A 22,252-nucleotide genomic window follows, 5' to 3' on the forward strand; every position below is an offset into this window, starting at 1 on the left:
TTGGATGATCTTTAATGATATAATTTTATGAAGGGGGGCAGATTCGTGTCCCTTATTTTCATGTCACCAAGTCCGTTTGTCCAGGTGTACAAGTACAACTGGATGTATAACTGAAGCTTAGAGTACATAAAAACATGGGGAAAAAATTATGAAGTGTTGAGGAAACGTTCACACCTAAAAAGAAACGTGAAAGTAAAAAAACAGACACAAGAAGTGTTTAGGCAACTTCCATGCAGCTAATTGGGTTTCATGACCCAAATATAAATTATTTCCTTTCATGTAGGTATTTGAACTAAATATCAAATTTAAAATGATCACAGTACATTACTGATTCTCAAATCAGTAGCATTGGACTAGAATTAGAATTTAGTGATTCATTGTCATTGTTGACACACCACAGCACATAGTGCACAACAACAAAATGTGTTCTCTGCATTTAACCCATATGTGACATTGTGACATAGCAGAGGGCAGCTAATTCAGCGCCCGGGGAGCGGTACCTTGCTCAGGGTACCTCAGTGGTGCCTTGCTGGTCAGGGATTCAAAACTGCAATTGTTCAATTACAAGTGCGTGTCCCTAACCATTAAGCTATCACTGCGTATTTTTCACCTACTGTGGCACTTGTTTCTGTTTTTAATTTATTTGTAAGGATGGTATTTCGCTTGTTGCACTGATGCGCTGCAGGTCCTAGTAGAAGCAGGTGCTGTTCCCCAGCCTGACCTTCAGCAGGCCTCTCTAGGCGTTAGAGGGCAACTAACTACTCTTTCCTCAGGCTCCCGTTTCTTCTTTCTCTGGACGTATTCGTAAAAAGCACAGAAGGGGATGCAGAGGATGGAGGAGAGCGGGAGTAGAGCGATGCAGACCTGTGCGTACGGGGGACGTTCCTTGGGAAGGGACTTACCCTGCAGGAAAATGCATAAAAAAGGGAAAATCACCAGAGTGGAAGACAACAGGAATTACCTGAACACACCGTATGGCTTTTTAAATTGTTAGGGCCATCAAAATGACACTTAGGGGGGACATGTCTCAAACATGAACACAGCATTTTTACCAAGTCTTTGTCCCAAGCCTGGTAGGTGGATGTTTCCCCTGTAATGTATGTAATCATGTAGAAAAGGAACAGGCCAATAAGAATGATGGGGCCCACCCCTGCCCACACAATCTTCCAGTACCAGTTGGGCCGATGGCCAATCATATCCTCTATGTCTTTTTCAAACCTGCCAAAAAACAGCAAGACAGCGGTGATAATCCTTTAGCTAAACAATGTTGAAAAAATGGGTTATGGCATGAAAATTACACTGTGAGGACAATCTTAGTACTAAATTAACATATGTTGCACCAAAAGTTAGTTTAGTGTGTGAATCTACATTCTTTTTTTTTTTAAAAACTACCAAACTCATGTCTGAGCTCTAATCATATGACTGATCTGGTGCCCTCTGCTGAACAGAAAGGCATATGCCCACTGTGCATACCTCTTCAGGCCATAGATGCAGCAGATGCCAACCATCTCCACAAAAACGATGAAGAGCAGGGAGAAGGTGCACGCGTAGTCATTGAAGATGGTGAACCAGTAGTTGCCCGAGCGAGCAGTGAAGCCCAGTCCGGCAAGCAGACAGAAGATGCAGACCAGGCCTGCAGGAAGAGCAAGAACAAGCTCACCACATGAGGACACGCGGTGCCCTGATTGGTTGGCGACGGATGCCAATCAAAGATCCCCACTCCGACATGCAGAGAGACGACCTCACCATTGAGGGCCTCGCTGCTAAGCCGCCGCGACAAGAACTTGGAGTCATGCAGTGGGGTGGTGATGGCCATCACGTTTCCCAGCATGCTGCCCACGCCCAGCATCAGCAGCATGGAGAAGTAGAGCACGGACCACAGCTGTGAAACCGGCATGTTCTTGATGGCCTCACTGTACACTATGAAGGCCAAACCAGCACCTTCTGCAGCCTGTGGAACATCCATAAGAACATTCATTCGTCAGCTAAAGGGCCTTAACCTGCATATCACGTGATTAATATGGCAGCTGTCGTCCTGAAAGAAAAGGCTTCAAGTCTGTTAGGCTGGTATTTTAATGTTATTAGTTTAGCATGCGTGTAAGATTCTGCTGCTTTTGGCAATAGACCTCAAAACATGGTATGTGATGAACCGTCAGATTTACCGTGTCTAATTCAGATTCCAAGTTGCAGCTCTCAAGTTGCTGGGACAAGCTTGCAAACCGGTCAGGGTAAGTGCTGTTCAGCTGTGTCACCCAGCTGCTGATGTTGTCGTTGGTGATGGCGTCCTCTTCTATATCGAAGGAGTTCAGGAGGTTTATCCTCGCCCTGTGGTGGTGGTGAAAAGCTAGTCACTCATCCTGCGTGTGATAGATGGATTTTGGGATTGAACTCATTCTTGACATTCTGGACACAAGTGGATCCGCTAACATTCCTAGCCGTGGTGCAGGGCGGACGTTTGAAGGTAAGAAAGACCTCACCTGTCCAGGCAGCTCTCATAGTTAAACGTGGCCTTAAAGCCGTAGATGGAGAAGGTGACGACGCTGGCAAAGATGGAGGTGCCACTGTTGATGAGGGAAACGGCGACTGCCTGCCGCTGGACGTCGTTGTGCGGCTGGTTGTAGCTGGCGAAGGCGACCAGGGACCCGAACCCCAGGCCCAGGGAGAAGAAGATCTGGGTGGCCGCATTGATCCACGTGGTGGGGCTGGCCAGCTCCTTCATCTGACAGGCCCCAAACGCAGCACAAGAGCACCATCCATCCATACATCCATCAGAAATCAACACGCATCAGTGCAAATGATAATAGAGAGATACAGTCTGACACGAGTTCTGTGAAATAGATATTATTTAGTGCGGCTGGACTTGCCCACGGAGATGAAACGTGAGGGAAGCATCACCAATCAGAGTGGAAACAGAGGACCATGAACGTGTGTGACGGTGACTTGGTCTCCTTACCTTCGGCATGAACATGTACTTGATGCCATTGGCGGCCCCGTGAAGAGAGACTCCCCGGATGAAGTAGATTAGCAGAACCACATAGGGGAAGGCAGTGGTGAAGTACATCACCTGTACCAGGGGACGGATTATTTCTGAAATCAGTTAACATGAATTATAAACGCCTAATAAGCAAGCAGCTGTTCCAAACCTGAACCGGATATGCAAATTAGCTACGGCGTGGGGGGCTGACACCAAATGATGAATTTTTGAAAATAAATTACTGAAATAATTACAGTTTTTGGAACATTTGAAATGTATGCTGCTGTTTGCTAGAGATTACTCAGATTAAGTCTTAATATATATAAGTATAATTTCTAAAGGAAGTACCTTCCCAGTGGATTTAACTCCCTTGACGATGCAGAGGTAGACCACCACCCAAGCCATCAGCAGGCAGACAGTCTGGCCCCTGTGCAGACCGCCACCCTCCTCCATGGAGGAGGTGATGTTTAGAGTTTCCCGGTACCAGAAATACTGTGTGGGTGAGCTCACCTCGCACTCCTGTTGTTCTGTTAAGTTGTTGTTAGCAGGACACGCCGCCCAGGGCAGCTCGGCCTGGGAGACAGTGAACGCTATGGGAGTCCTACTGTGGCAGGCTATGCTAACAGGAGCGACACTATATTATATTCTGTGTTAGCACTGGGCAGGTTAAAATTACAGGTCACGGCAACACAGGCCACCCTGCAGTAGGCGCCATAGCATATGATACGTTAGCATAGGCCATTTTATCTAAGTACAAAAACATAGGCTACATTAGCGTAATAGCACTGGCATGCCCAGGCTAACACAGGCTGAACCAGTTCAACCTAGCCACATTCATATAAAAACATCAGAGCAAACCTCATTGGCTTAGCCCATATTAATGTAGCTCTTCTGGGAAAGATAAACATTGACAACTGGAATTGCAGAATGTGTCGCATTTAATGTTAATTACAGGGCAAAGGACCAGTTTAGCAGTATAGTTCTGGCACACATCAATTCATAATAGTGAAGCACGATAGTGAAGCATCGCTTGAATAGTGAAACACTGCTTGAAAAAAGGTGATGAGCTCACCTGAAAAGAATGGAAAAGATACCAGAAGGCCCAGGCGATGACCACGTTGTAGTAAATACACAGGTACAGGGATGTCACCACGCTCGCTATGCCTACAAAGTGGTGCGATTCAGAGACACCATCGTCACACAGACAGCAACATCAGTGCTAGAAAATCTTAGTTATGCCCTCAATTACTATATAAACAGTAGCTGTTTCGCATCCTAATTTCTCTAAATGTATTTGTATAGACACAGTTTATTCTCTTAGCATCTAACAGCCTCACATTTTGTTTAGCAGATTCGAAGCGACATAAGCAGACGCTCCCCGGGCTACGATGAGGTCACGTTCCAATAATCGTAAGGTGAAAATAACATAAAGCAAAAGTGCATTTTAATGCAGCACACCTAAACTAAAAAACATCATAGCCTAGCCTAGCCTAGCCAACCTTAAACATGCTTAGAACACTTACATTAGCCCACAGCTGGGCAAAATCATCAACACAAAGCCTGTTTTATAATAAAGTGTTGAATTAGTATGAAAAATCATACTAATCATAAAGCTGAAATATTGTAACCTGTATTTTGAGAAAGCAGAGTCAAACTCTCCCTGGAGCAACTGGGGGGTTAAGGTCCTTGCTCAGGGTCCCAATGGTAAAATCACTCAGCCGGCCACAGGGTTTAAATCAGTAACCAAGCTTCTGATCCAAACATGCCAACCCAGCAAGTCCTGCACCCCCCCTTCCTCACCAAGTCCCCCCAGGTAGGGGCTGATTGCACTCCAGGCCCCGATGCTGCCCAGTCGCATCTTCTGCCCCACGGCCAGTTCCATGTAGAACAGGGGAATTCCCTCCAGGACCAGCATGATCAAGTAGGGGATCAGAAACCCACCTTGGAGAGAGCAGCAGATGGCAGGATTGTGCCTGACAGACTCTTTCAAGCGATGCTCCAGTGATGTGACAGTTTCTGATGCACCAGCCCTTCAACGCCTAACCAAAGCTGACCAGTAGGAGGTGCTATGTCACAATCCTTTATCTTTGTTCTGTATGTATGTAATACTGCGAGTGATGTGACGATCTTTTGTCAGGGAAATCAGCCAGGGGCAGTTACCGAATACACCCCCAAAACTGCTTGGCAGATGTAAATCCAGCTCAGCTAGTTACCTGCTGACTAATGCTGGATCAATGCACTCCCGTACTGCCTGGATCAGTGCTTGGAAAATGGATGGATCATCTGCATTTTACAGTAGTTCCACATTTTGATCACTAATATCTTGATCACAAGTTCCTTAACTGCTGTTCCACACTATCAGAAAAAAAGCGTAAAAACTGTTATACCTTTGCTTGTCACCGGGGCTGTACCCTTGTAATTGTACCTTTTAGGGTTTAGAAATTTACTCTGAGGAACACCCCAAAGGTATAAACAGCATTAATGTACCATCAATGGTACAGAAATGTTCTTCAGAGTCCATTTTTGTACATTTAAAGTTACAATTCCCTACAGCTAAGGGTATAATTGGCAGGGTGCAGGCCCAGTGACAAGCAAGGGCACAAATTTTTACCATTTTTCTGAGCGCATCTACTGCACAACAAAGGCACAAAGTCTGTTCTTAATCCACCCAGCAGTGAATCGAAGCTTGTGGGTTGAAGAGAAGTCTGCCATGCCTATGTTACTGTCCTAGGGGGCGCTGCAGGTGGCTTAGGCCATGTCATCGTGGATTTTTCTCAGATGAAGATCAAGGCCAGACCCTGAGGGCTGCTGTGGGCCCCCTTGTCTGGAAAAGAGTCCCTCAGTACCGGGAGCTTCTGCCTTTCCGTCAGAAGGAGACTCAGGGCCGTAACTGTCGTCACTGTGGCTAGAACTTTTCTGACTTTAACGAGCTGAGCCAAACGAGCTGAATAGAAATGGCTGATTAAGTCGGATAAGGATTACTGTGAATACGTCGCATTCAGAAATACCCCCACTGTGAAGAATTAAATGGTGTTAAAATTCCTTAGGGGAGAATGTGTGAGTTTTGTGGTAGAGTAAGCTGTTTTCTAAAAGAAATTTCTTTTATTCGCATGAGACGTCCACCCTTAAAGCTAAACCATTCCAAACCAGTTCTGGTCTCTGCTTAATCCTAAATGTAACTCACTGCTTTTAGGGGAATTGCTATTTGTTTTATGTGTTATTTATTTACCCCATCACACAAATTCCAATTCTGTAAACATTTAGACCACAAACATTTTTAATTTACTTTGAAAAATATAGTAAATTACATATTTAACCTGTAATTCTACTGACATTTACCTTTCTGTGTGCTTTATTATAAATATTTTCTCAAAAAGAAATTGTGCAACTACCTGTTACTGGTAAGAAAGGGTAATGCCTGGAGTGGAGAGGGGGTTCGGTAGCACTGCGGGTGAGGAACCACTTACCCCCTCCGTGCATTTGGCAGAGGTACGGGAAGCGCCACATGTTTCCCAGCCCCACGGCGTAAGACACGCACGCCAGGATGAATTGCGCAGGGTTGTCCCACGACGGTCTGCCGTCTGCCTCCATCGGGCTGCCCGCGCTGCTCTCTGTGCTCGATGGGCGCTCCCGCTCTGCAGCCAGCGGCCGCACTCCCTGTAAAGCAGAGTGCGGCTCAGCCCGCCCCCTTTTATTGGAGGGGCTCCCTGTGGGGGGCAGCTGCTTATTATGTGAGGTTGTTGGGATCAGCAGGGGGTCAAGTCCAGTTCTTGTCTTCACTTTCACTATCTATCTATCTATCTATCTATCTATCTATCTATCATTCTTTGCAGTTTGTAGTTTTGTGACTTCTGTTTTGCGTGACTTTGTATATTTTTATTTATGACATTGATAATTAACACAGAGAGAGAGAGAGAGAGAGAGAGAGAGATAATGGCAGGTATGTTTTAATTATAGTACATGCCTGGTGCGCACCTGTTTAGTACCAGTGCCTATATAATGTCTTATTGTTGTAATATGTTATGATGGAGAAACGCCATTTGAATAATAGGTTTGAACCTTCTGGCTGCCCGTACAGTAGAGGGCGTCCAGAACGGCGATGTCACTGAACCTTTTGGCTTAGTTTCTCGTCGTTACCAGCGCGGTATTACCGGTTTTTAGATAATTTCACACTATTCAGTGATCTAATGAGGTCCACGACTACTATATTTTGTGTCCTTTTAAGACGTTTTTGTTAGATTTTTTGCACTGTAAACCCAGCTGTTCAGTAATAGTGCATCGTTGCTGTTTATTTTCTGTCAAAGTGCCTTTACTCAGGATGTCAAATGTGGGTCACTTCATGTACTTTGCTTTTGGAAGTAATTTGCTGAAGGAGAGACTGCAGCTGAAGAATCCGTCGGCGGTGTTTCACTGCTTAGGCCGACTGAAGGTAACGGGGAACACGATGCAGCAACGGTAATGTTATTAGGATAAATGAAAACGGGAGTAATATTGAAATATTAGAAGATTAAAGTAAACGGCATCTGATGTAAGGACGATGATATGACTCGATGTTAATTACAGGGTGTCCGCGGGGTTTTAAAAAGTATTAAAAGGTAGTAAATCACATATAAAGCAAAAATTAAAGCCATTAAAAAGTATTAAAAGGTATTACACGCAAATTTACGAGGTATTAAATTTTTAGATTTTTTTTTAACTACAAATTGTCCATTTGTGTTTTAAATTTTATCTGCTAAATTTCTCGCAAATTATTTTAAATGTGGATTAGCTCATTCATTCATAGATGATCTCTGTGATGCTGACGTCATATTCGGTGGTCGAGCGACGTCTTAAACAGTTTGCGCGCTGAAGTACATGTTGACTGCTTACACTCAGAAAAGCTAAGTCATAGTCATCATGGGTAAGTGCAAATTTGCACGTAAGTGGTTAGAGGACCCAGCGTTTAAGGACTATGGAAGTAAATTAATGACAAAAGTCGTTGATGAAAAAAAACACGTTGAATTACACTTATCGAATAAAAACGCATTGCATTAATGACGCTTTGAATTTTTGGGGACTGTAATTTAATATGTGCATACATTTAAACATTGAACATTTCAACTGAAAACATTTCAATCGTAATTTTATTGCTTAAATATTCAGTACAAAAATATTCGGCTTCCAAAATTCAGTTCCAAAAGATACATATTTTAAAGTGCATGTTTATAATTCAACCACATGAATTCAGTTAATTTAATTTCGCCTCAAAATAAATTTCAAAAGAACAAATTCAGTTGAAAATATTCCATGTGTTTTATTCGCATCTTTATTATTCAAGCAGTAACATTCAGTCCTCTTATTTCTGCTTTACAATATTCAGTCCCGTTATTTTCGCTGTTTCAAATACGCTGCCACAATTTCAGTGGTTTAAAATACGATCCGAAATTCAACCCTCTACATCCGGGACTAGCAGGATGAGCCATAGATTGCCGATAGAGTTCTCTTCGGGAACCGCGATCAAAATGGAGCAAGCGACCAGTACAAGTACTGATTGACTTGGCAGCAGATTTTTGTTGATTGTGTTATTTATGTTTCTTGTCGTTTACTGGTCAATACGATAACTTATTGCAACCCCAAGTAGTAGGTTTTTATGTAAGTAATTCGCTAGCTGCATTAATTATCACCAAACTTATCTTGCTAACGTAAGATGCCTGCAGGCAGCTACAAGGTTTACACACCAAGAGTTTAAATCAGCGTGATAAATTTATGATAATGACAGCGCTCTCTTTTCGCATATGCGATGCACAACTCATAAATCAGGAATGCATGAACAATTAAGGCACTTGCCATGAATAGCCTAGTGGATAAAGATATGGACTTGTGACTGAAGAAGTTAAATGCAAGATGTTTTCAAAATCACAGTCACTAAATTTATTCTGTTGACCCATGTTCCCTATTTAAATTCTGTTGTACAGGCCAAAATTGTGTAACATTATAAATCTTTAAATCAGTTTGAAACTTCTTTAAAAACGGTTGCAACTCAATGCCGTGCGGGTTTTAAAAAGTATTGAGAAAGGCATTAAAAAGTGTTAAATTTAACCTCTGGATTTCTGTATATACCCCGAATTAACTGTTTCTCATACTTGGTTCCATTCTATTGATCATGGTTTTTTCGGTTTTGGAAAAAATTAGTTCGTGTTGCTGTAGTCATGTCACACCACTAGGTGACAGGATGTGCCCATAGACTGTAATACCCCTGGTGCCGATTGGACCCTCTTGTTGCAGGATTACTGCCTTACCTTCGGCTTCACGGAAGAGCAGTTTGACAACAGGTGGCATGGGGGAGTAGCCACTATTGAAGAGAGCGAAGGGACTGACGTGTGGGGGGTGATATGGAAGATGAGCAAAGACAACCTCGACAGTTTAGATAAGTAAGTTAAGCATAATAGTTATTTCTTAGGTATCCGCTTTAGGGCAACAGTGTTAGCAAGAGCACAATAAACTTTATTAAAAATTAAAAATAAGTTTAATTAGAATAAAAAACTGCTTTATGAAAATAGATCGAGAATCTTTCTTTTCACTCATATTTTGATGACAGTATTCTAAGTCGAGCCCCGAGTATTTTAGTCCTGATGCCAGTCTTCCTTAAAAAATAAAAACGTGAAGCCCACCTTAGCTCCTGATCTTTTCAATAGCTAGAAACTCCCCTGGTGAAGATGTGTCATTAGAGCAAGAATTATTACAGTGCATTATGTAATAACTGGACAAAATGTAACAAATTGTCATGTCAAATGTAACAGATTATGATGTTATTACATAATGCATTGTCACACACCACGTAACAGCACATTATGTAATAACTGGACAAAATGTTACAAATATATCGATTACATTATAATTTGATATTGCAACATTATTATTATTATCACCATCATCATAGTTATCATTCAATTTCTTAAATTATGTCAAGTTATTACACCGTGTAGCATTATTACATAATGCGTTACAAGAATGTACAAGAATGGGAACTTAACTGTCCCATCCCTGGACAAGCATTAAAACTGTGTATATGTATATACTTTTGACAATCTAAAATGTCAGTGTAGAGGATGAATGCCTGAATTCCAGTTCTAATGTGAGTGTAGCAAATGCCTAGAAATGGACACATACATGTCAATGTACAGTTACGGACTCCTATGGCTCATGAGGTCTTGCGCCCCCTTGTGGAGGCAGGAGGCTGTCGACGTCGGCATGTACAGCCCATTGGAGGTGATGGTGGAAACGGATAGGGGGGCGATCCTCTGTCGGACATACAGGATGAACAAGTTCAGAGCTTCCCCTCCGTCTCCACAGTACAAGGAGGTGAGGACCACCACCCTCCTCATACAGGGGCTCCGAGGCAAAACCTGACCAGTGACTGAGACAGTGCAGTGTGCAGTTTCACTGCAGTCTGGGAGCAACATTCAAGAGTAGAAACTTAAGCCTGTAGACAGACGACCATAAGGCTCCTCTTTAGCAAAGGAGTGTGTCAGTCTTGTGATGTGTGTGACGATGTCCTGTATTCATGTTAGGTGGTGTGCCTGGGGGCCCAACAGAATGGACTCCCCCCTGACTACATCAAGAGACTGGAGGCAATGCAGACCAACAACTACGCTGGGCCCTCCATCTTAGATGAAATCAAAAAGGCAATGAAGTGAAAACAGGAAGCAAATGTGTCGCCGTGATTGGTTAGGATGGGTCTGAGCCAGCCAATGGGGTGAGGGCGTCTGAGAATCCAGTCGTCCGTTTGCTTTTCAGCTTCTTGTGACTGAACTGTAAAAATAGGGCCACACAGAGACACTAGAATCATATAGTACAATCATTAATTCAGAAGGTACTTGGATCACATTTTTTGCAGAAAGCTTTCACAGGGGGCCAGAAGCCTTACATCATGATTTTGTATAAAAATTTGCCAGTTTTATGGTTATCTGTAAATCCCTTTTACATGAGTAATTTTTATTGAAACGTAAATATGCCGTCCTCATTTTTTTCAAAAATCACAAAGAAGCTGGTCAATCACAGACGCTTCTCACTTCATGACGAGTATTTTAGCTTCACGATGATGTGACAGCGATGCACGTTCCCGGATGTGCGATATACATCCACGCAGACACGCTTCCAGTCTCTGTAGCGATCGCAAGCACGAACATCTCATTTAACAACATATTGTACTGTGATTTTTCTGTATTTAACCAAATTTACCAACCCTTAATGTCTACTAAACACCCTAGTGTGTCATCATATCATATTCATATTCGACGTATATTGTCAACTTACAATCAGTTAATCGGAATGTAGCCCCATGTTGAGGAACGCCTGTATATCAAAAACAATGTAATACTTACAAACAACAATGCAAATAGATATTTCTGACCATTGTTTCGCAGACCTGATATCTGAAACTAAAGACATTAACAACGCTTTAAAAATTCAGATTTGGTTCTGTTTTTCCACTGTCATCCATGTAACAGTGATGTGATCTGAATTTCAAAGGAGACACATTAAAGTCATAACCTGTATCGATCATAGAATAGGAAGAAGGGTTCCAGAACTGATCCTCTGCAACCTCTGAGTGGACTCCGAGTCCAAGGAATTTCATTACAGGTAATGATGTTCCATTGTTATCTGTATATGAGAATAAACTTGAAACTATTATTAAATCTTCCCAACAACAAGAGGTGGTAAAAATCATTTTTAATCATTTCTTTAATTTACACAATTTTTAATGAAATCTCCTGGTCATACTTTTTACATCTATCTTGCACATCTAGGTAAACTGAAATATTTAAACACCACAAGTAGAATATTCTACGTGTTTGTATGTTTGTAATGTTCCTGATTGCCTAATTATGTGCTACGAGTCAAAGGGAGTTTGGATACTTTCTGCTGGGGGGGGGGGCGGGACTGCATGCTGCTCCAGATTAATGCTAGAAGCAAACATCTCAGCTCCATGACACTGAATACAGCTGGAAATAAAGCTGAAAGGGGCTGGTTCTGATGCAAATTATACAACAAAGTGTCACTAATTTTAGCACAGCTTTTGATATGTTTGGATACTGATCAAAGGGTCTCCGTCTGAACTTGATGAAACGGAAAAGCATTGATGAATCAGGAGGAGCAGCTGAACGGGACTGCCCATCACATGACCTCCGCCACGTTACATAACACTGAGGAGGTGGCACTTCGTAATGTGCTATATCTCACAGGGATTGAAGTAACCTGCAGGCCTCTACTACAGGGACGTCACGGTGAAACGGGAAGTTCTATCTAGTATCCAACATTTCTACAGCACGCATCTTATTTTCTTTGGTATCAGAATTCGAAACCCAAGAATATCTAAAGCATTGTTTCAAGTATTCAAGAGAGAGCAGAACTTGAAATGTGACAATTTTAATTAATTAATATCCAGCAAATTCCTTCCCACTACCACTGTAACATCACTCCATGTATCACGCAGTTTTGTTAAAGCAGGATTTTGAAATAACCAGTCTGCAGTATTGCACATAAACAATAACAGTTTCCCAGAACTCTTTGGGATTTGTTAAGGCTTTGATGTGCTGTAAGTCTGCTACATTTTTGCAAGGATGTGGCTCTGAAGGTCTCTGCTTGTCCTGGACTGCTGGTGGCACCTCTGACGAGGTGAAATTCTGGGCCATATGTCCAGCCAAAGATCTCCCCAAGATTCACACAGGCAGATGCGATACCTTACATCTGCCACTTGGGGGCACTCCTGCCCACCGGACCTCCCCAGATAGAATAATTCACTCCACAAAGCACCATAGTGCTGTCTGTCTGAGTCTTGCTAACATGCAGGGTTCTTGCAGATTGCATTGGGAAGGCACTCGTGAAGCTGTATTGTGACCAGCCCGGCCACAGGAACTACACAACAGTGAGAAGTTAGGCAGCAAGACACTTCCTGGAGAGGCGGTGCTGAAGCACACTCAGATGAGTGCTCATTGGAGGAGCCAGTGTCCGTCATCCAGGGGTAGAAGCAGCTGAGCTCCACAGAGGTTTCCTTGATTGGTCAACGCTGTAGTTGAAGGGGAGTCTTAGGAAACCATAAACAGTGAAATGACTGAACGCCTGATGTTGCCATGGACCCCTCAGGCCGCTGACGTTGAGGGAGAACGTGTATGTGAACTCATGCAAAGGTGATTCCCTGAAGACTGCTCTTAAGGTTTGGCACATCCAAGCAACAAAGGTCTCACCAGAATTTTTCTTCCTCCTTGGCAACATAAGAAAACAAAAAAAAAAAAAAGGAGAGACTGTTTCTCTCTTGGTACTGAAGGACGATTTAATGCCTCAGAGGAAAATCAGGAACCTGTGGTAAAAATAGAACGAATGAAATCCTTCATTGTTTGGGAGCTTCCATGTAAATGATTCTGGAAAATAAAACCTAGGTATTTGAATTCCGTTTCGGGGTTTGGTCTCAGGTTACCTGCACATGGCCAAGACCTTAATCAGAGGGGTGTTCTGGGCATGAACGATTTACTTCAAACCACTCGTCTATACACCTGCAGGAGAAGAGAATGATCAGCACCAGTCCAGGTGCGTGTGTGGATTAGGTTATTTTGATGTTGTGGGGACCATTTTTCAGGTCCCCAAAAATATCTGTGAATGCAATCAAAAAAGTAAAAATATGAAAAGTCTCATACAAACACTCCTCTACTTACGAACTTTCAACTTACAAACTTTCAGACATACAAACGAAGAGGACTGCAAGTCCAAACTGTGTTCCTTGGGCTCCCGTTTCCTGTCCACAACATTTTTTTTTTCTGCACGCCAATCCCGCCTAGTACGACTTCTGGCCGCTACTCCCGCCGCACAGCAGCGTAGCGTGCGTACTCCCAGCATCCTAGTTCTTAGTACTTGTGTATATCCTTAAAATGAAGTTGAATAACGACTTACGAACATTTCATGTTACGAACGGCCATTCGGAACGTAACTCATTCGTAAGTAGAGGAGCGTCTATATTTTGTTTGGTTACCTATGGCTGAGGTTAGGGCTGGGTAGGGTTTAAGGTCGTCATGTTGGGATTAGAGTTTTCCCAATAGAAATGAATGAAGAGCCCCCCCCCCCCCACAAAGATAGTACCAACCTGTGTGTGTTTGTGAGTGCGTGAGAGAGAGAGCAAGGTTACCGTGTGATTAACAGGAAGTAAGCTTGTGCAGATGGACCCCATTGAGCTCCCATAGTAAATTCTGACTTCATTTAGCATTTAGCGTGAATGCTAACCAGGAAATGCATGTGTGTATGTATGTGCTACGAAGGTTACTTCACCCCTTGTGGTAGATGCAGAGGCAGGGCAAGCGGGCGATAGTGTCTCCCTGTTCCAAGTCTTCCAGGCAAATCGCACACTCCCCAGCATCCTTAACCAGGACATCCTCTGCGGAGACAATTAGCAGTAAACAATTAGCTCACAACAGGCTGCCACGTCCACCGGGGCACAGTTGACATTTTCCAAGAAAGCACATGTTTCTGACAAAAGCTGTGTTACAGCTAAGGGTTAGGAAGCAGGGCAAACTGGAACTGAAATACGGTAAAATCCTGAAATGGTGATAAGATGGTCCAGCACATGTGATCTTTGACTTTTCTTCCTTCCTTTCAAACGGTTCGAGTTAGAGTTAGCAGTTGGCAGCATTCGTTCACACAGAAATCAGAACTGCATGTACTTTTTAATAGAAGTCCATATGCTGGTCCCTGCTGCCGTGAGACTGAATCCAGGACAGAGATGCTATCCAGCCCACACTGCCCCCTACTGTTTGGAATCCTTTTCTCTTCCTGTCATCATTTAATAATTGGCTTCCGCTGTGCTTAGACCAGGGATGGGTATTTGTTTTGATATCATACTTTATTAGTCTATTACTTGTAAACCAAAGCAGACTGGGTCCATTTCCTGAGCTGACTGTCCTGGCCGACCTCACAAGGGTACTGGTAATGCATTAAGACAAATTCATTATTAGTGTTTCTCATTTGGGACCGAATGACAACATTCTAATCTGTGAGGGAGACCACTCTCCTGATCACAGACCTCTTTAACTGCACTCCTATAATCCAAACTAGCCACCAGTCCTCTCTAAACATGTGACTTTGACCTTGTCAGCTCATTGCTCGCACTGAGCATGCTCAGACTTGATAAATGCGTGCAAAACGTGAGGTGATAGAATAGGTCAACCCCTGTTCAAATTTCTGGTTAGGTGAACATCGGGATTGTATTACAAAAATACACAGTAATTCCCTACGACGGGTAAATCAACACAAACATGACATCACTTAAAGTACTTGCTATTTCAGCAAAACACCAAGATTAATTTCCTGTATTGCTGCCAGTCCCGTTGTCCTGTTATTCCCTGTGGTGTTGATTGGGAGGCACCTGCTCACCATTATAGGTGACCCCCAGCTTTGTGAAACACATGACGAGGTGGAAGTCCGTCTCGTCTGCGGGGACAAACTTGGAGCAGACGGGACACCTGAAACCTGTAAACAGTGGAGAGGGACACACACAAGTTATGAGAACATCACACACACAAGCTATAAGAACATCACACACACACAAGCACATTCGTGTCAAGCTGTCCACTTTGCATCCCACATGCAGTACTGCTCTGGTCCAATTCAGGACCAAAAATCCTGCCCCCTACTGGCCATAACTGAACCTAAATCAACTGCGTAGAATTTTTGCATTAATTTCCAAACACCACATGTCCTTGCACATTACTACAGGTCATAACTGTAACCATGTAACCAGGGACTCAGTGAGCTACACCTTTCCCTGTAGTCACCACAGAGGCTCTCACACTGTTCACAGTATCTGTGGCAGACTAACCCATGTGTTTCTTTTTCCCAGTAACAGAGGGGCTAGTAAAAGATCTTGCCTTTCCAGATTCTTACACTGTGAACACACATCCGCACATCTTTGTGGGGACTTTCCATTGAGTCTTATCTTAATGCAAATAATAATTCCTTTCCATACATGAAACGCAGCCAAAAATAACATAGTGTGGGAGACATTTAGGAGGGGGTTTCCAAAGATAAGGACAAACATGAGCATGATGAGGTGAGGTGAAGGTTCTGATTACCCAGTCATTACCCAGAGTATTGTTTGGACCAGGGGTAGGCAGCCCTGTTCCTGGGGTGCCGGTATCCAGCAGCTTTTCTGTCCTACCTGGTCTTTAGTGAACCACATCTGATGTCAGGCAGATAAACTCGTCAGGTAGGATAGGAAACCTGCTAGATACCGGGCTCTTCAGGATCAGAATTGCCTACCCCTGATCTAAATCGTTGTCAGGTGGCATCAAAGCTTTGCCCCCCACAGCAAACGTCCTAAGTTTGATACATGAGATGGAACATGACAGCACTCAATCATCTACACCCCCCCCCCCCCCCGACAGTCCCTAAGTGTGACCAGAATTAACCTCTTTCTTCCAAATCCACCCTCGAAGGAGAAATACATAGAGGTGATGCAGGATCAATACCAAATTCGCCCCACGATTTCCCCAGCTCAGCAAGTCCGATTCAATCCACCAGAACTGCCAGATGCATAAAAAGCAGCGTAACCCAAAGCCACCGGCCAGCACCGTGGCTCATAACTGTATTTAACGCTGTGCGTTTAGCAGCGTAACCCAAGCCAGGATGCCTCACATTTACCGTAACCAGAGCACCAACCTCCGCGGCTTCTGTAAACGACTCTAGAGGATGGACGACTGTAGAGCAAACTGACACCATCTAATGAGAACGCTGGCTCCGTCAGGGACGTCTGTTTGCCCGTGAAAATGCTGCTTTACGACACGAGTGCGGGGGGGGGGGGGGGGGGGGTAACTGATAGCATCGTACTTGTTAGGCGGGACACAGAAATGTTAATGCTCTGATAGACGGCCTGCTTTGTGCCGCGTGGAACATGGACACAGGGACGTATGGTCGCACGGTCCTGGACTCCTGAGGTGACACAGGGACACCGGATAGGTTCTCAGGTACAAATCAGTCCCACACCCTGATTACTGGTGTCTGAAGAGGTCAGTGGGGTTTACTGGTATTCTTGGGATAATGCTGTGCAATTCCGGCAAGTTAAAAGCCTTTGACCAGCCAAAACACAAAACACTAGCAGCTACTGGTAGGGCTATTCGATCATGGCAAAAATCATAATCACGATTATTTAGTTCAATATTAAGATCACAATTACACGATTTCTCCTTGACTTCAGAAATATCATGCATATACTGACCTCTAAATGAACTCTAAATGTAATTCAACTGAGAAATAAAAAAAAGGATCTGGAATTAGCGTACTGGATTTATAACAAGACAAAATGAGAGCATCATTGCAAAATGAATTGCAGCGTGATAATAATTTTATCTCAATTATTTTGCCTTGATAATTGTTGGAAGCCAAAATTGTAACTGAAATTATAATTTGATGAATTGCCCAGCCCGAGCTATACTGGGAATTCATGGGCAATAACTAACAATCAGATGACGCACAGCAGACCATTGTGTTTAACGGTGTGCCACTACAACCGATAGCCCATTTGAAGAAGACCACAGGACTTTGTGTTCTGACCAAACATCTGCCTCCCAGCTTCATCTAAATAAGCATCTTAAATGGCAACCCGTTTAGAGGGATCCCCCACAGCACACTGAGATTAACTCATCCAGGCTGACTGGGTGAAACCATGGGAACAGATGCAGTGATGTTCATCCGATGCCATCCTGGGAGAGACGCGATGCATCGTGACTGAGGAAAGAATAACAGAATATAACAGTGATACTTTATTAATCTAAGTAAATTCTCTTTTCGGCCAACGCCATCTTGTGTGCCATGAGTCACAGACACATATAGAGGTGAGAACAGGCATGGGAGTCACAGTGCAGAGTCAGTGCCATACGCCTGGAACTGGGGCCTTAGAGCCCTGTTAAGGGGCCCACAGACGTGACTATTCTGCCAAAGTTGGGGTTCAAACCAGCAACCTTCCAATCATAGGCACAGAGGATCACCCTGCTGAGCCACTTACTGCCCCCAAGACCTAGAACTGGGGTCTGCACATTTTTGGGTTTCCACTCATTTAACGCACCTGATTCAACTTCTCTGCTAATTACCACCCATTTCTTCAGCTGAATTGGGTTTGGTGGAACAGGGAGAGAACTAAGCTTTGCACGGCTGGGGCTCCCCAGGACTGGAGTTTGGAGATCCCTTAGAACATGGAAACTACTCCAATAGAGCAAGGTGATCAGAAAAGTCACCTCACAGATAGCTTAGTAAACATCTCACAAACAGCCGAGTGGCTTTGGGATCCAGCCACTGATTTCAGCTTGTCTACATTCATGGAAGCCTTTTGACCGGCAAACAAGAACACTTACAAGAATCTTGCCTTTTGCAAAGGAGAGTTTCTCACACAGAAAGAGTCAGAAAGTGGCCATTTATGCAGTCTGTAACTGTTCTTATTTAAGAGGCATTGTCTTTGCCAAGGTTGAGAGTGCGGCTTCCTTTATCGTGCATACACTACTGTCCACTGGAACTAGAATTCATTAATCAGATGCTGTAGACCATGAAGACTCACAGGTTCAGAGCACAATAGAGTAGAGCTGAGTTACACCCTCAATTTAGCCCATGGTCCTTCACAGCCTGGTGGTCATGGTATGCGTGATGTCACTTCCAGCACATCGCACTCCTCATCACACAAAAAAAGCCAAGTTTATCTTACAAAACACACCACCCAGGGAGACTGAAGCCGTCAGCTTAGGGTATGAACCACAGCGAACATGTCAGATTTCTGTGCAGTCACTATAATCTTATTTTACATGTCACAGCTGATGTGTACAGCAAATATGAGGAAACCTTGGTGAAGACCATAAACGGCACAGCTGCAAAGTCATGCTGTTACAGACCACAGGAGCATAAAAACCACATGGTATATTAAGAAAAGGCAGACACTTATTAACTAGAACAGCCTGCAGAGCAAACAAGCAGAGTGGGAAGAAAATTAGGGGGTTTCTCTAAGAAAAGGCTAGATGATCACTGAGGTTCTCTGAAGAACTACTATGAATATCTCCTCAAAGGCAACACAGCATCTGACACCAGTGGGTGTCTAATAACACAGGTAATGCCCCCCCCCCCAAAGCTGTAGAGGAGTAATTATTAACAGAAAAGATCATTATTACTGAAGAACGCCAGGATAAAGGATCACGGGAAGATGGTGGTCCCACGACACTGGCTTCATCTTCTAGCTGTGGGACTGTTCCAGTGTAGGATCAGGGAGTCGCCTTGTTCAATGCGCTTGCAATGCTGTCCTTAACGTTAGAAAGCCAGTTTAGGGCATGTGACACGCTCTGGGGGGTCTTGACTGGCCCCGAATCGTGCTGCGGTGACAGGAGCGCCCGTCAGCGATGTTTACAGCAGATGCAAAGCGCTTGTTTTCACACAATGGCTGAGTTTCGTTTTTTTTTTTTTTTCTTTTGGGGGGGGGGGGGGGCTGCAGTTCTGGTCAGTGAACCTGCTGATGACTTTAATCTGGGTGAAAAGTGAAGCTGAACTAGCGCAGCTCTCCAATGAAAGCCATGTGACAGACAGACAGACAGAAAAAAAAAACCAAAAAAAACACGGGGATACAATGGAGGAGATCAAAGCGAGGCATTGTGATGCACCTTGACACATGAATAGATGGGGTGTGGTCCAGCATCTGGCAGGCCTGGCTACACGATACACCGATCAGGTCTCACCCCAGCTGGGAGGCCGGGCTCCTCCCTCAGCACGATCCTCATCAGCATCGCTGGACCTCCCACGTCAGCCCAGTGCACCTGGCCTGTTCCTTCACCTTACAGACCTCTTGGTCGGCCCTACCTTGCCCTGCCCCCTACAGGTGGTTAAGCCACCCATAATGCACTACTCCACCTCCCACCACAGGAAGTCCCCACAAACAGCACAAAACATAAGAAGAGACTGGCGGTTATCAGAAGGACAACAGGAAAACGAGGGAAAACTCCAACCCACTACCCACCCCTAGGTCTAATGGAATGGACCTAATGCTGTGCAAGGTTTATTCTTGATGTCAATAAAATAAAAACCATAAGCCATCATGCAGCCCGGTTCACCGCCCTCCTGCTCCCATCGCCACAATCTGCACTGTTACCATGTCCAGACCGCGATAACAAGCCCCAAGTATCGGGAAAATGAGCAGAACATGCAATAGGGCCCACAAGACTGGAGACAGGGTTTGGCCCTAAAGGCGAAATGTATACACAAGGTGGGCATTATAATGACCCAGCATCATCACAGCTTAACACACTCTAATAATCAGTTAAGTCTAGTTACAGTACACAGATCTGAGCTCAGCACATTAATAAAAATGACTAAACGTGGCTCAATCACTGTTACAATGAGTTTAATAATTTACCATTCTGACTATCAGAAGCAAGGTGGACAGCCCAAGTACAGACAAAGTCAACAGCACAACCATTTAAGGGATGGATTCTGGGTGCCTCTGGATAAACAGCGGTCCTCTGTGTCGCCTAAAGGTGAAAAGCTGTCCTTTGTTTAGTCAGGGAATCAAGTCAAATTAATTTGCAGGCTACACATCCCAGAAAGGCTGTATTTAACAAGAATGGAAAGACTGTGTACTTGAAAGTTTTGGCAGGCCTGTTGATACATAAAACACAAAACTTGCTACTGGAAAACTTTCACAGCCGTGGCTATTAATTACAACGTAAACACTCTGCAGCGGGCTCAGCCAAAGTCATTCTGCACAGTTTCCCATTTTGCAGTTTTCTCAGTTTTGAGGTCTGAACCAAGAGTGGGTTCAAATCCAACAGCATATCCAGGTAAAATTAAGTAATGCTACAACGAATTGAAGACAGTTAACACTGCATTTCTACAGTGCCTTTGTCTTGCGACCACAGCTTGTTAATGTGCAAAACTGCTTATCTCATTATAAGTTTCATTTGAAGTAAGGGGGTAACCCCATGAATACTGACGTCACTCGTGTCTGACGTCATTTCTTACCTTCGAAGACGTGAGGCGAAAGGTGCGCAGGCAGCGAGCCAATCAGGAAACGCGGCGCTCGGGGGGCGTCGCTCTCCTCGGAGGCACCGGTGCTGTCGGACTCCCGACGCCTGGCGATATTCAGGCCGTCTGGATGCACGGACTGAGGTCGAAACCCAGATCCCCCTATGGCGTTGGCCACGGATCCAGGTGCAGAGGCGACCCTCGGGGTGCCGTGCGTTGCAGCGCTGTACGCCTGGTACCTCATGGCCAGAGCCCTGCCACTGCTGTTACTAGAAGCACTGGGGGCGCTTGAAGGCATATCCGAATTAGAGTATGCTCGGGTCCTGCCATTCGCAGCTGGAATACTCTGCTTAGTCCCCATCTTTGTTCACCTGATACCAGCTTTAGCGAATCGGCGGCTAATCAGTCATACGAAATATTTTGCGTTTAAGGCACAAGGTGCATAATGGACAGAACAACAACGCGTTACAAAAGAAAAAACGATAGACTACACTAATAAATCGCACATAATTAACCGACTGATATCAGACAATCGCAGATGACGGAATAAACAACAAACGAAAAAATAAGTTTGAAGCAACGATGACGGGCAACCAAAAAAAAAATCTTAAAAGCGCTCAAAACTCAAAACAAGACGGCGATCTGCCGGTGGCACTTGTTGAACTCCGGCTCTTAATGTATAAATTGTTTCGGGGTGGAATCTGCTTTGCGATCCCAGAAGCACGTCCACCGCCACAAAGCCGCTTCCTGAAAGCGACAAAGTGAAAGAAGGCCTCCTCATGGGTCTCTTCTGAGCGACTACAGACCTCTAGCAAGGTGGAAGCATTGCAACGCCAGGGAGGGCGGAGGGGAAAGGGGGGAGGAGGAGGAGAGGAGGGCAAACGGACAAAAACCGGTCGGACCGCCGAGTGAAAATGCAGCCATCCTAAGCTGCTGGCCGGGCTGAACTGACACGGTGCCTCCCACTCACGGCGCGTCAGGCGACGTCAGTGTCACAACAAGCTGTCAAAAGCAGCCTGAGCCACGCAGACGAGCAGGGCGATCCTGGGGCATATATCAGCTGGCAGGATTTCGGGGCACGACGTCCTCCTCCTCAAAACACTCTCTGAAGTTAACAGACCAGATATTGTATTGCTAGAAGCGCCTGATGACATGAAGGTTTTCCACTTTTATTTTTAAAATCTTTAAAGGTTTTTTCGAAGAAATGGGCGAGCGTAGAGACTTGATGTAGCGTAAACGATCATAAGCGGCTGAAATTAAAGTATA

The 22,252-nt window shown here is 44.4% G+C and overlaps 3 protein-coding genes across 6 annotated transcripts; 1 reads left to right on the forward strand and 2 right to left on the reverse strand.

Moving 5' to 3' along the window:
* Nucleotides 1-359: 359 nt before the first annotated feature.
* On the reverse strand, nucleotides 360-6,626 carry LOC111846901 (sodium- and chloride-dependent transporter XTRP3-like). Its single transcript, XM_023817619.2, has 11 exons — nucleotides 6,442-6,626; nucleotides 4,775-4,915; nucleotides 4,047-4,138; nucleotides 3,323-3,547; nucleotides 2,954-3,064; nucleotides 2,478-2,719; nucleotides 2,163-2,325; nucleotides 1,747-1,951; nucleotides 1,474-1,633; nucleotides 1,053-1,218; nucleotides 360-903 (listed from the first exon to the last, which is right to left on the reverse strand). Exons 1-11 carry the CDS (start codon nucleotides 6,563-6,565, stop codon nucleotides 724-726), a joined length of 1,809 nt encoding a protein of 602 aa, XP_023673387.2. The 5' UTR covers nucleotides 6,566-6,626; the 3' UTR covers nucleotides 360-723.
* A 410-nt stretch (nucleotides 6,627-7,036) lies between these two features.
* Nucleotides 7,037-11,667, forward strand: ggcta (gamma-glutamylcyclotransferase a). 4 transcript variants are annotated; one of them, XR_002838980.2, is made up of 5 exons: nucleotides 7,037-7,403; nucleotides 9,239-9,384; nucleotides 10,138-10,315; nucleotides 10,525-10,709; nucleotides 11,522-11,667. XR_002838980.2 is itself a non-coding variant. In XM_023817699.2 (4 exons), exons 1-4 carry the CDS (start codon nucleotides 7,293-7,295, stop codon nucleotides 10,648-10,650), a joined length of 561 nt encoding a protein of 186 aa, XP_023673467.1. In that variant the 5' UTR covers nucleotides 7,038-7,292; the 3' UTR covers nucleotides 10,651-11,667. The 4 variants fall into 4 exon arrangements, 3 of the variants coding, with proteins under 3 accessions (XP_023673467.1, XP_072561628.1, XP_023673468.1); XM_023817699.2 differs by having other exon boundaries at nucleotides 7,038-7,403; nucleotides 10,525-11,667; XM_072705527.1 differs by having other exon boundaries at nucleotides 7,038-7,403; nucleotides 10,162-10,315; nucleotides 10,525-11,667.
* A 2-nt stretch (nucleotides 11,668-11,669) lies between these two features.
* LOC111846952 (E3 ubiquitin-protein ligase znrf2-like) lies at nucleotides 11,670-22,156 on the reverse strand. Its single transcript, XM_023817697.2, has 5 exons — nucleotides 20,984-22,156; nucleotides 15,374-15,469; nucleotides 14,273-14,378; nucleotides 13,431-13,506; nucleotides 11,670-13,313 (listed from the first exon to the last, which is right to left on the reverse strand). Exons 1-4 carry the CDS (start codon nucleotides 21,345-21,347, stop codon nucleotides 13,449-13,451), a joined length of 624 nt encoding a protein of 207 aa, XP_023673465.2. The 5' UTR covers nucleotides 21,348-22,156; the 3' UTR covers nucleotides 11,670-13,313; nucleotides 13,431-13,448.
* Between the last annotated feature and the right edge of the window lie 96 nt (nucleotides 22,157-22,252).

The sequence above is a fragment of the Paramormyrops kingsleyae genome, chromosome 23, assembly GCF_048594095.1.
Source record: "Paramormyrops kingsleyae isolate MSU_618 chromosome 23, PKINGS_0.4, whole genome shotgun sequence".
Lineage (NCBI taxonomy): Eukaryota > Metazoa > Chordata > Actinopteri > Osteoglossiformes > Mormyridae > Paramormyrops > Paramormyrops kingsleyae.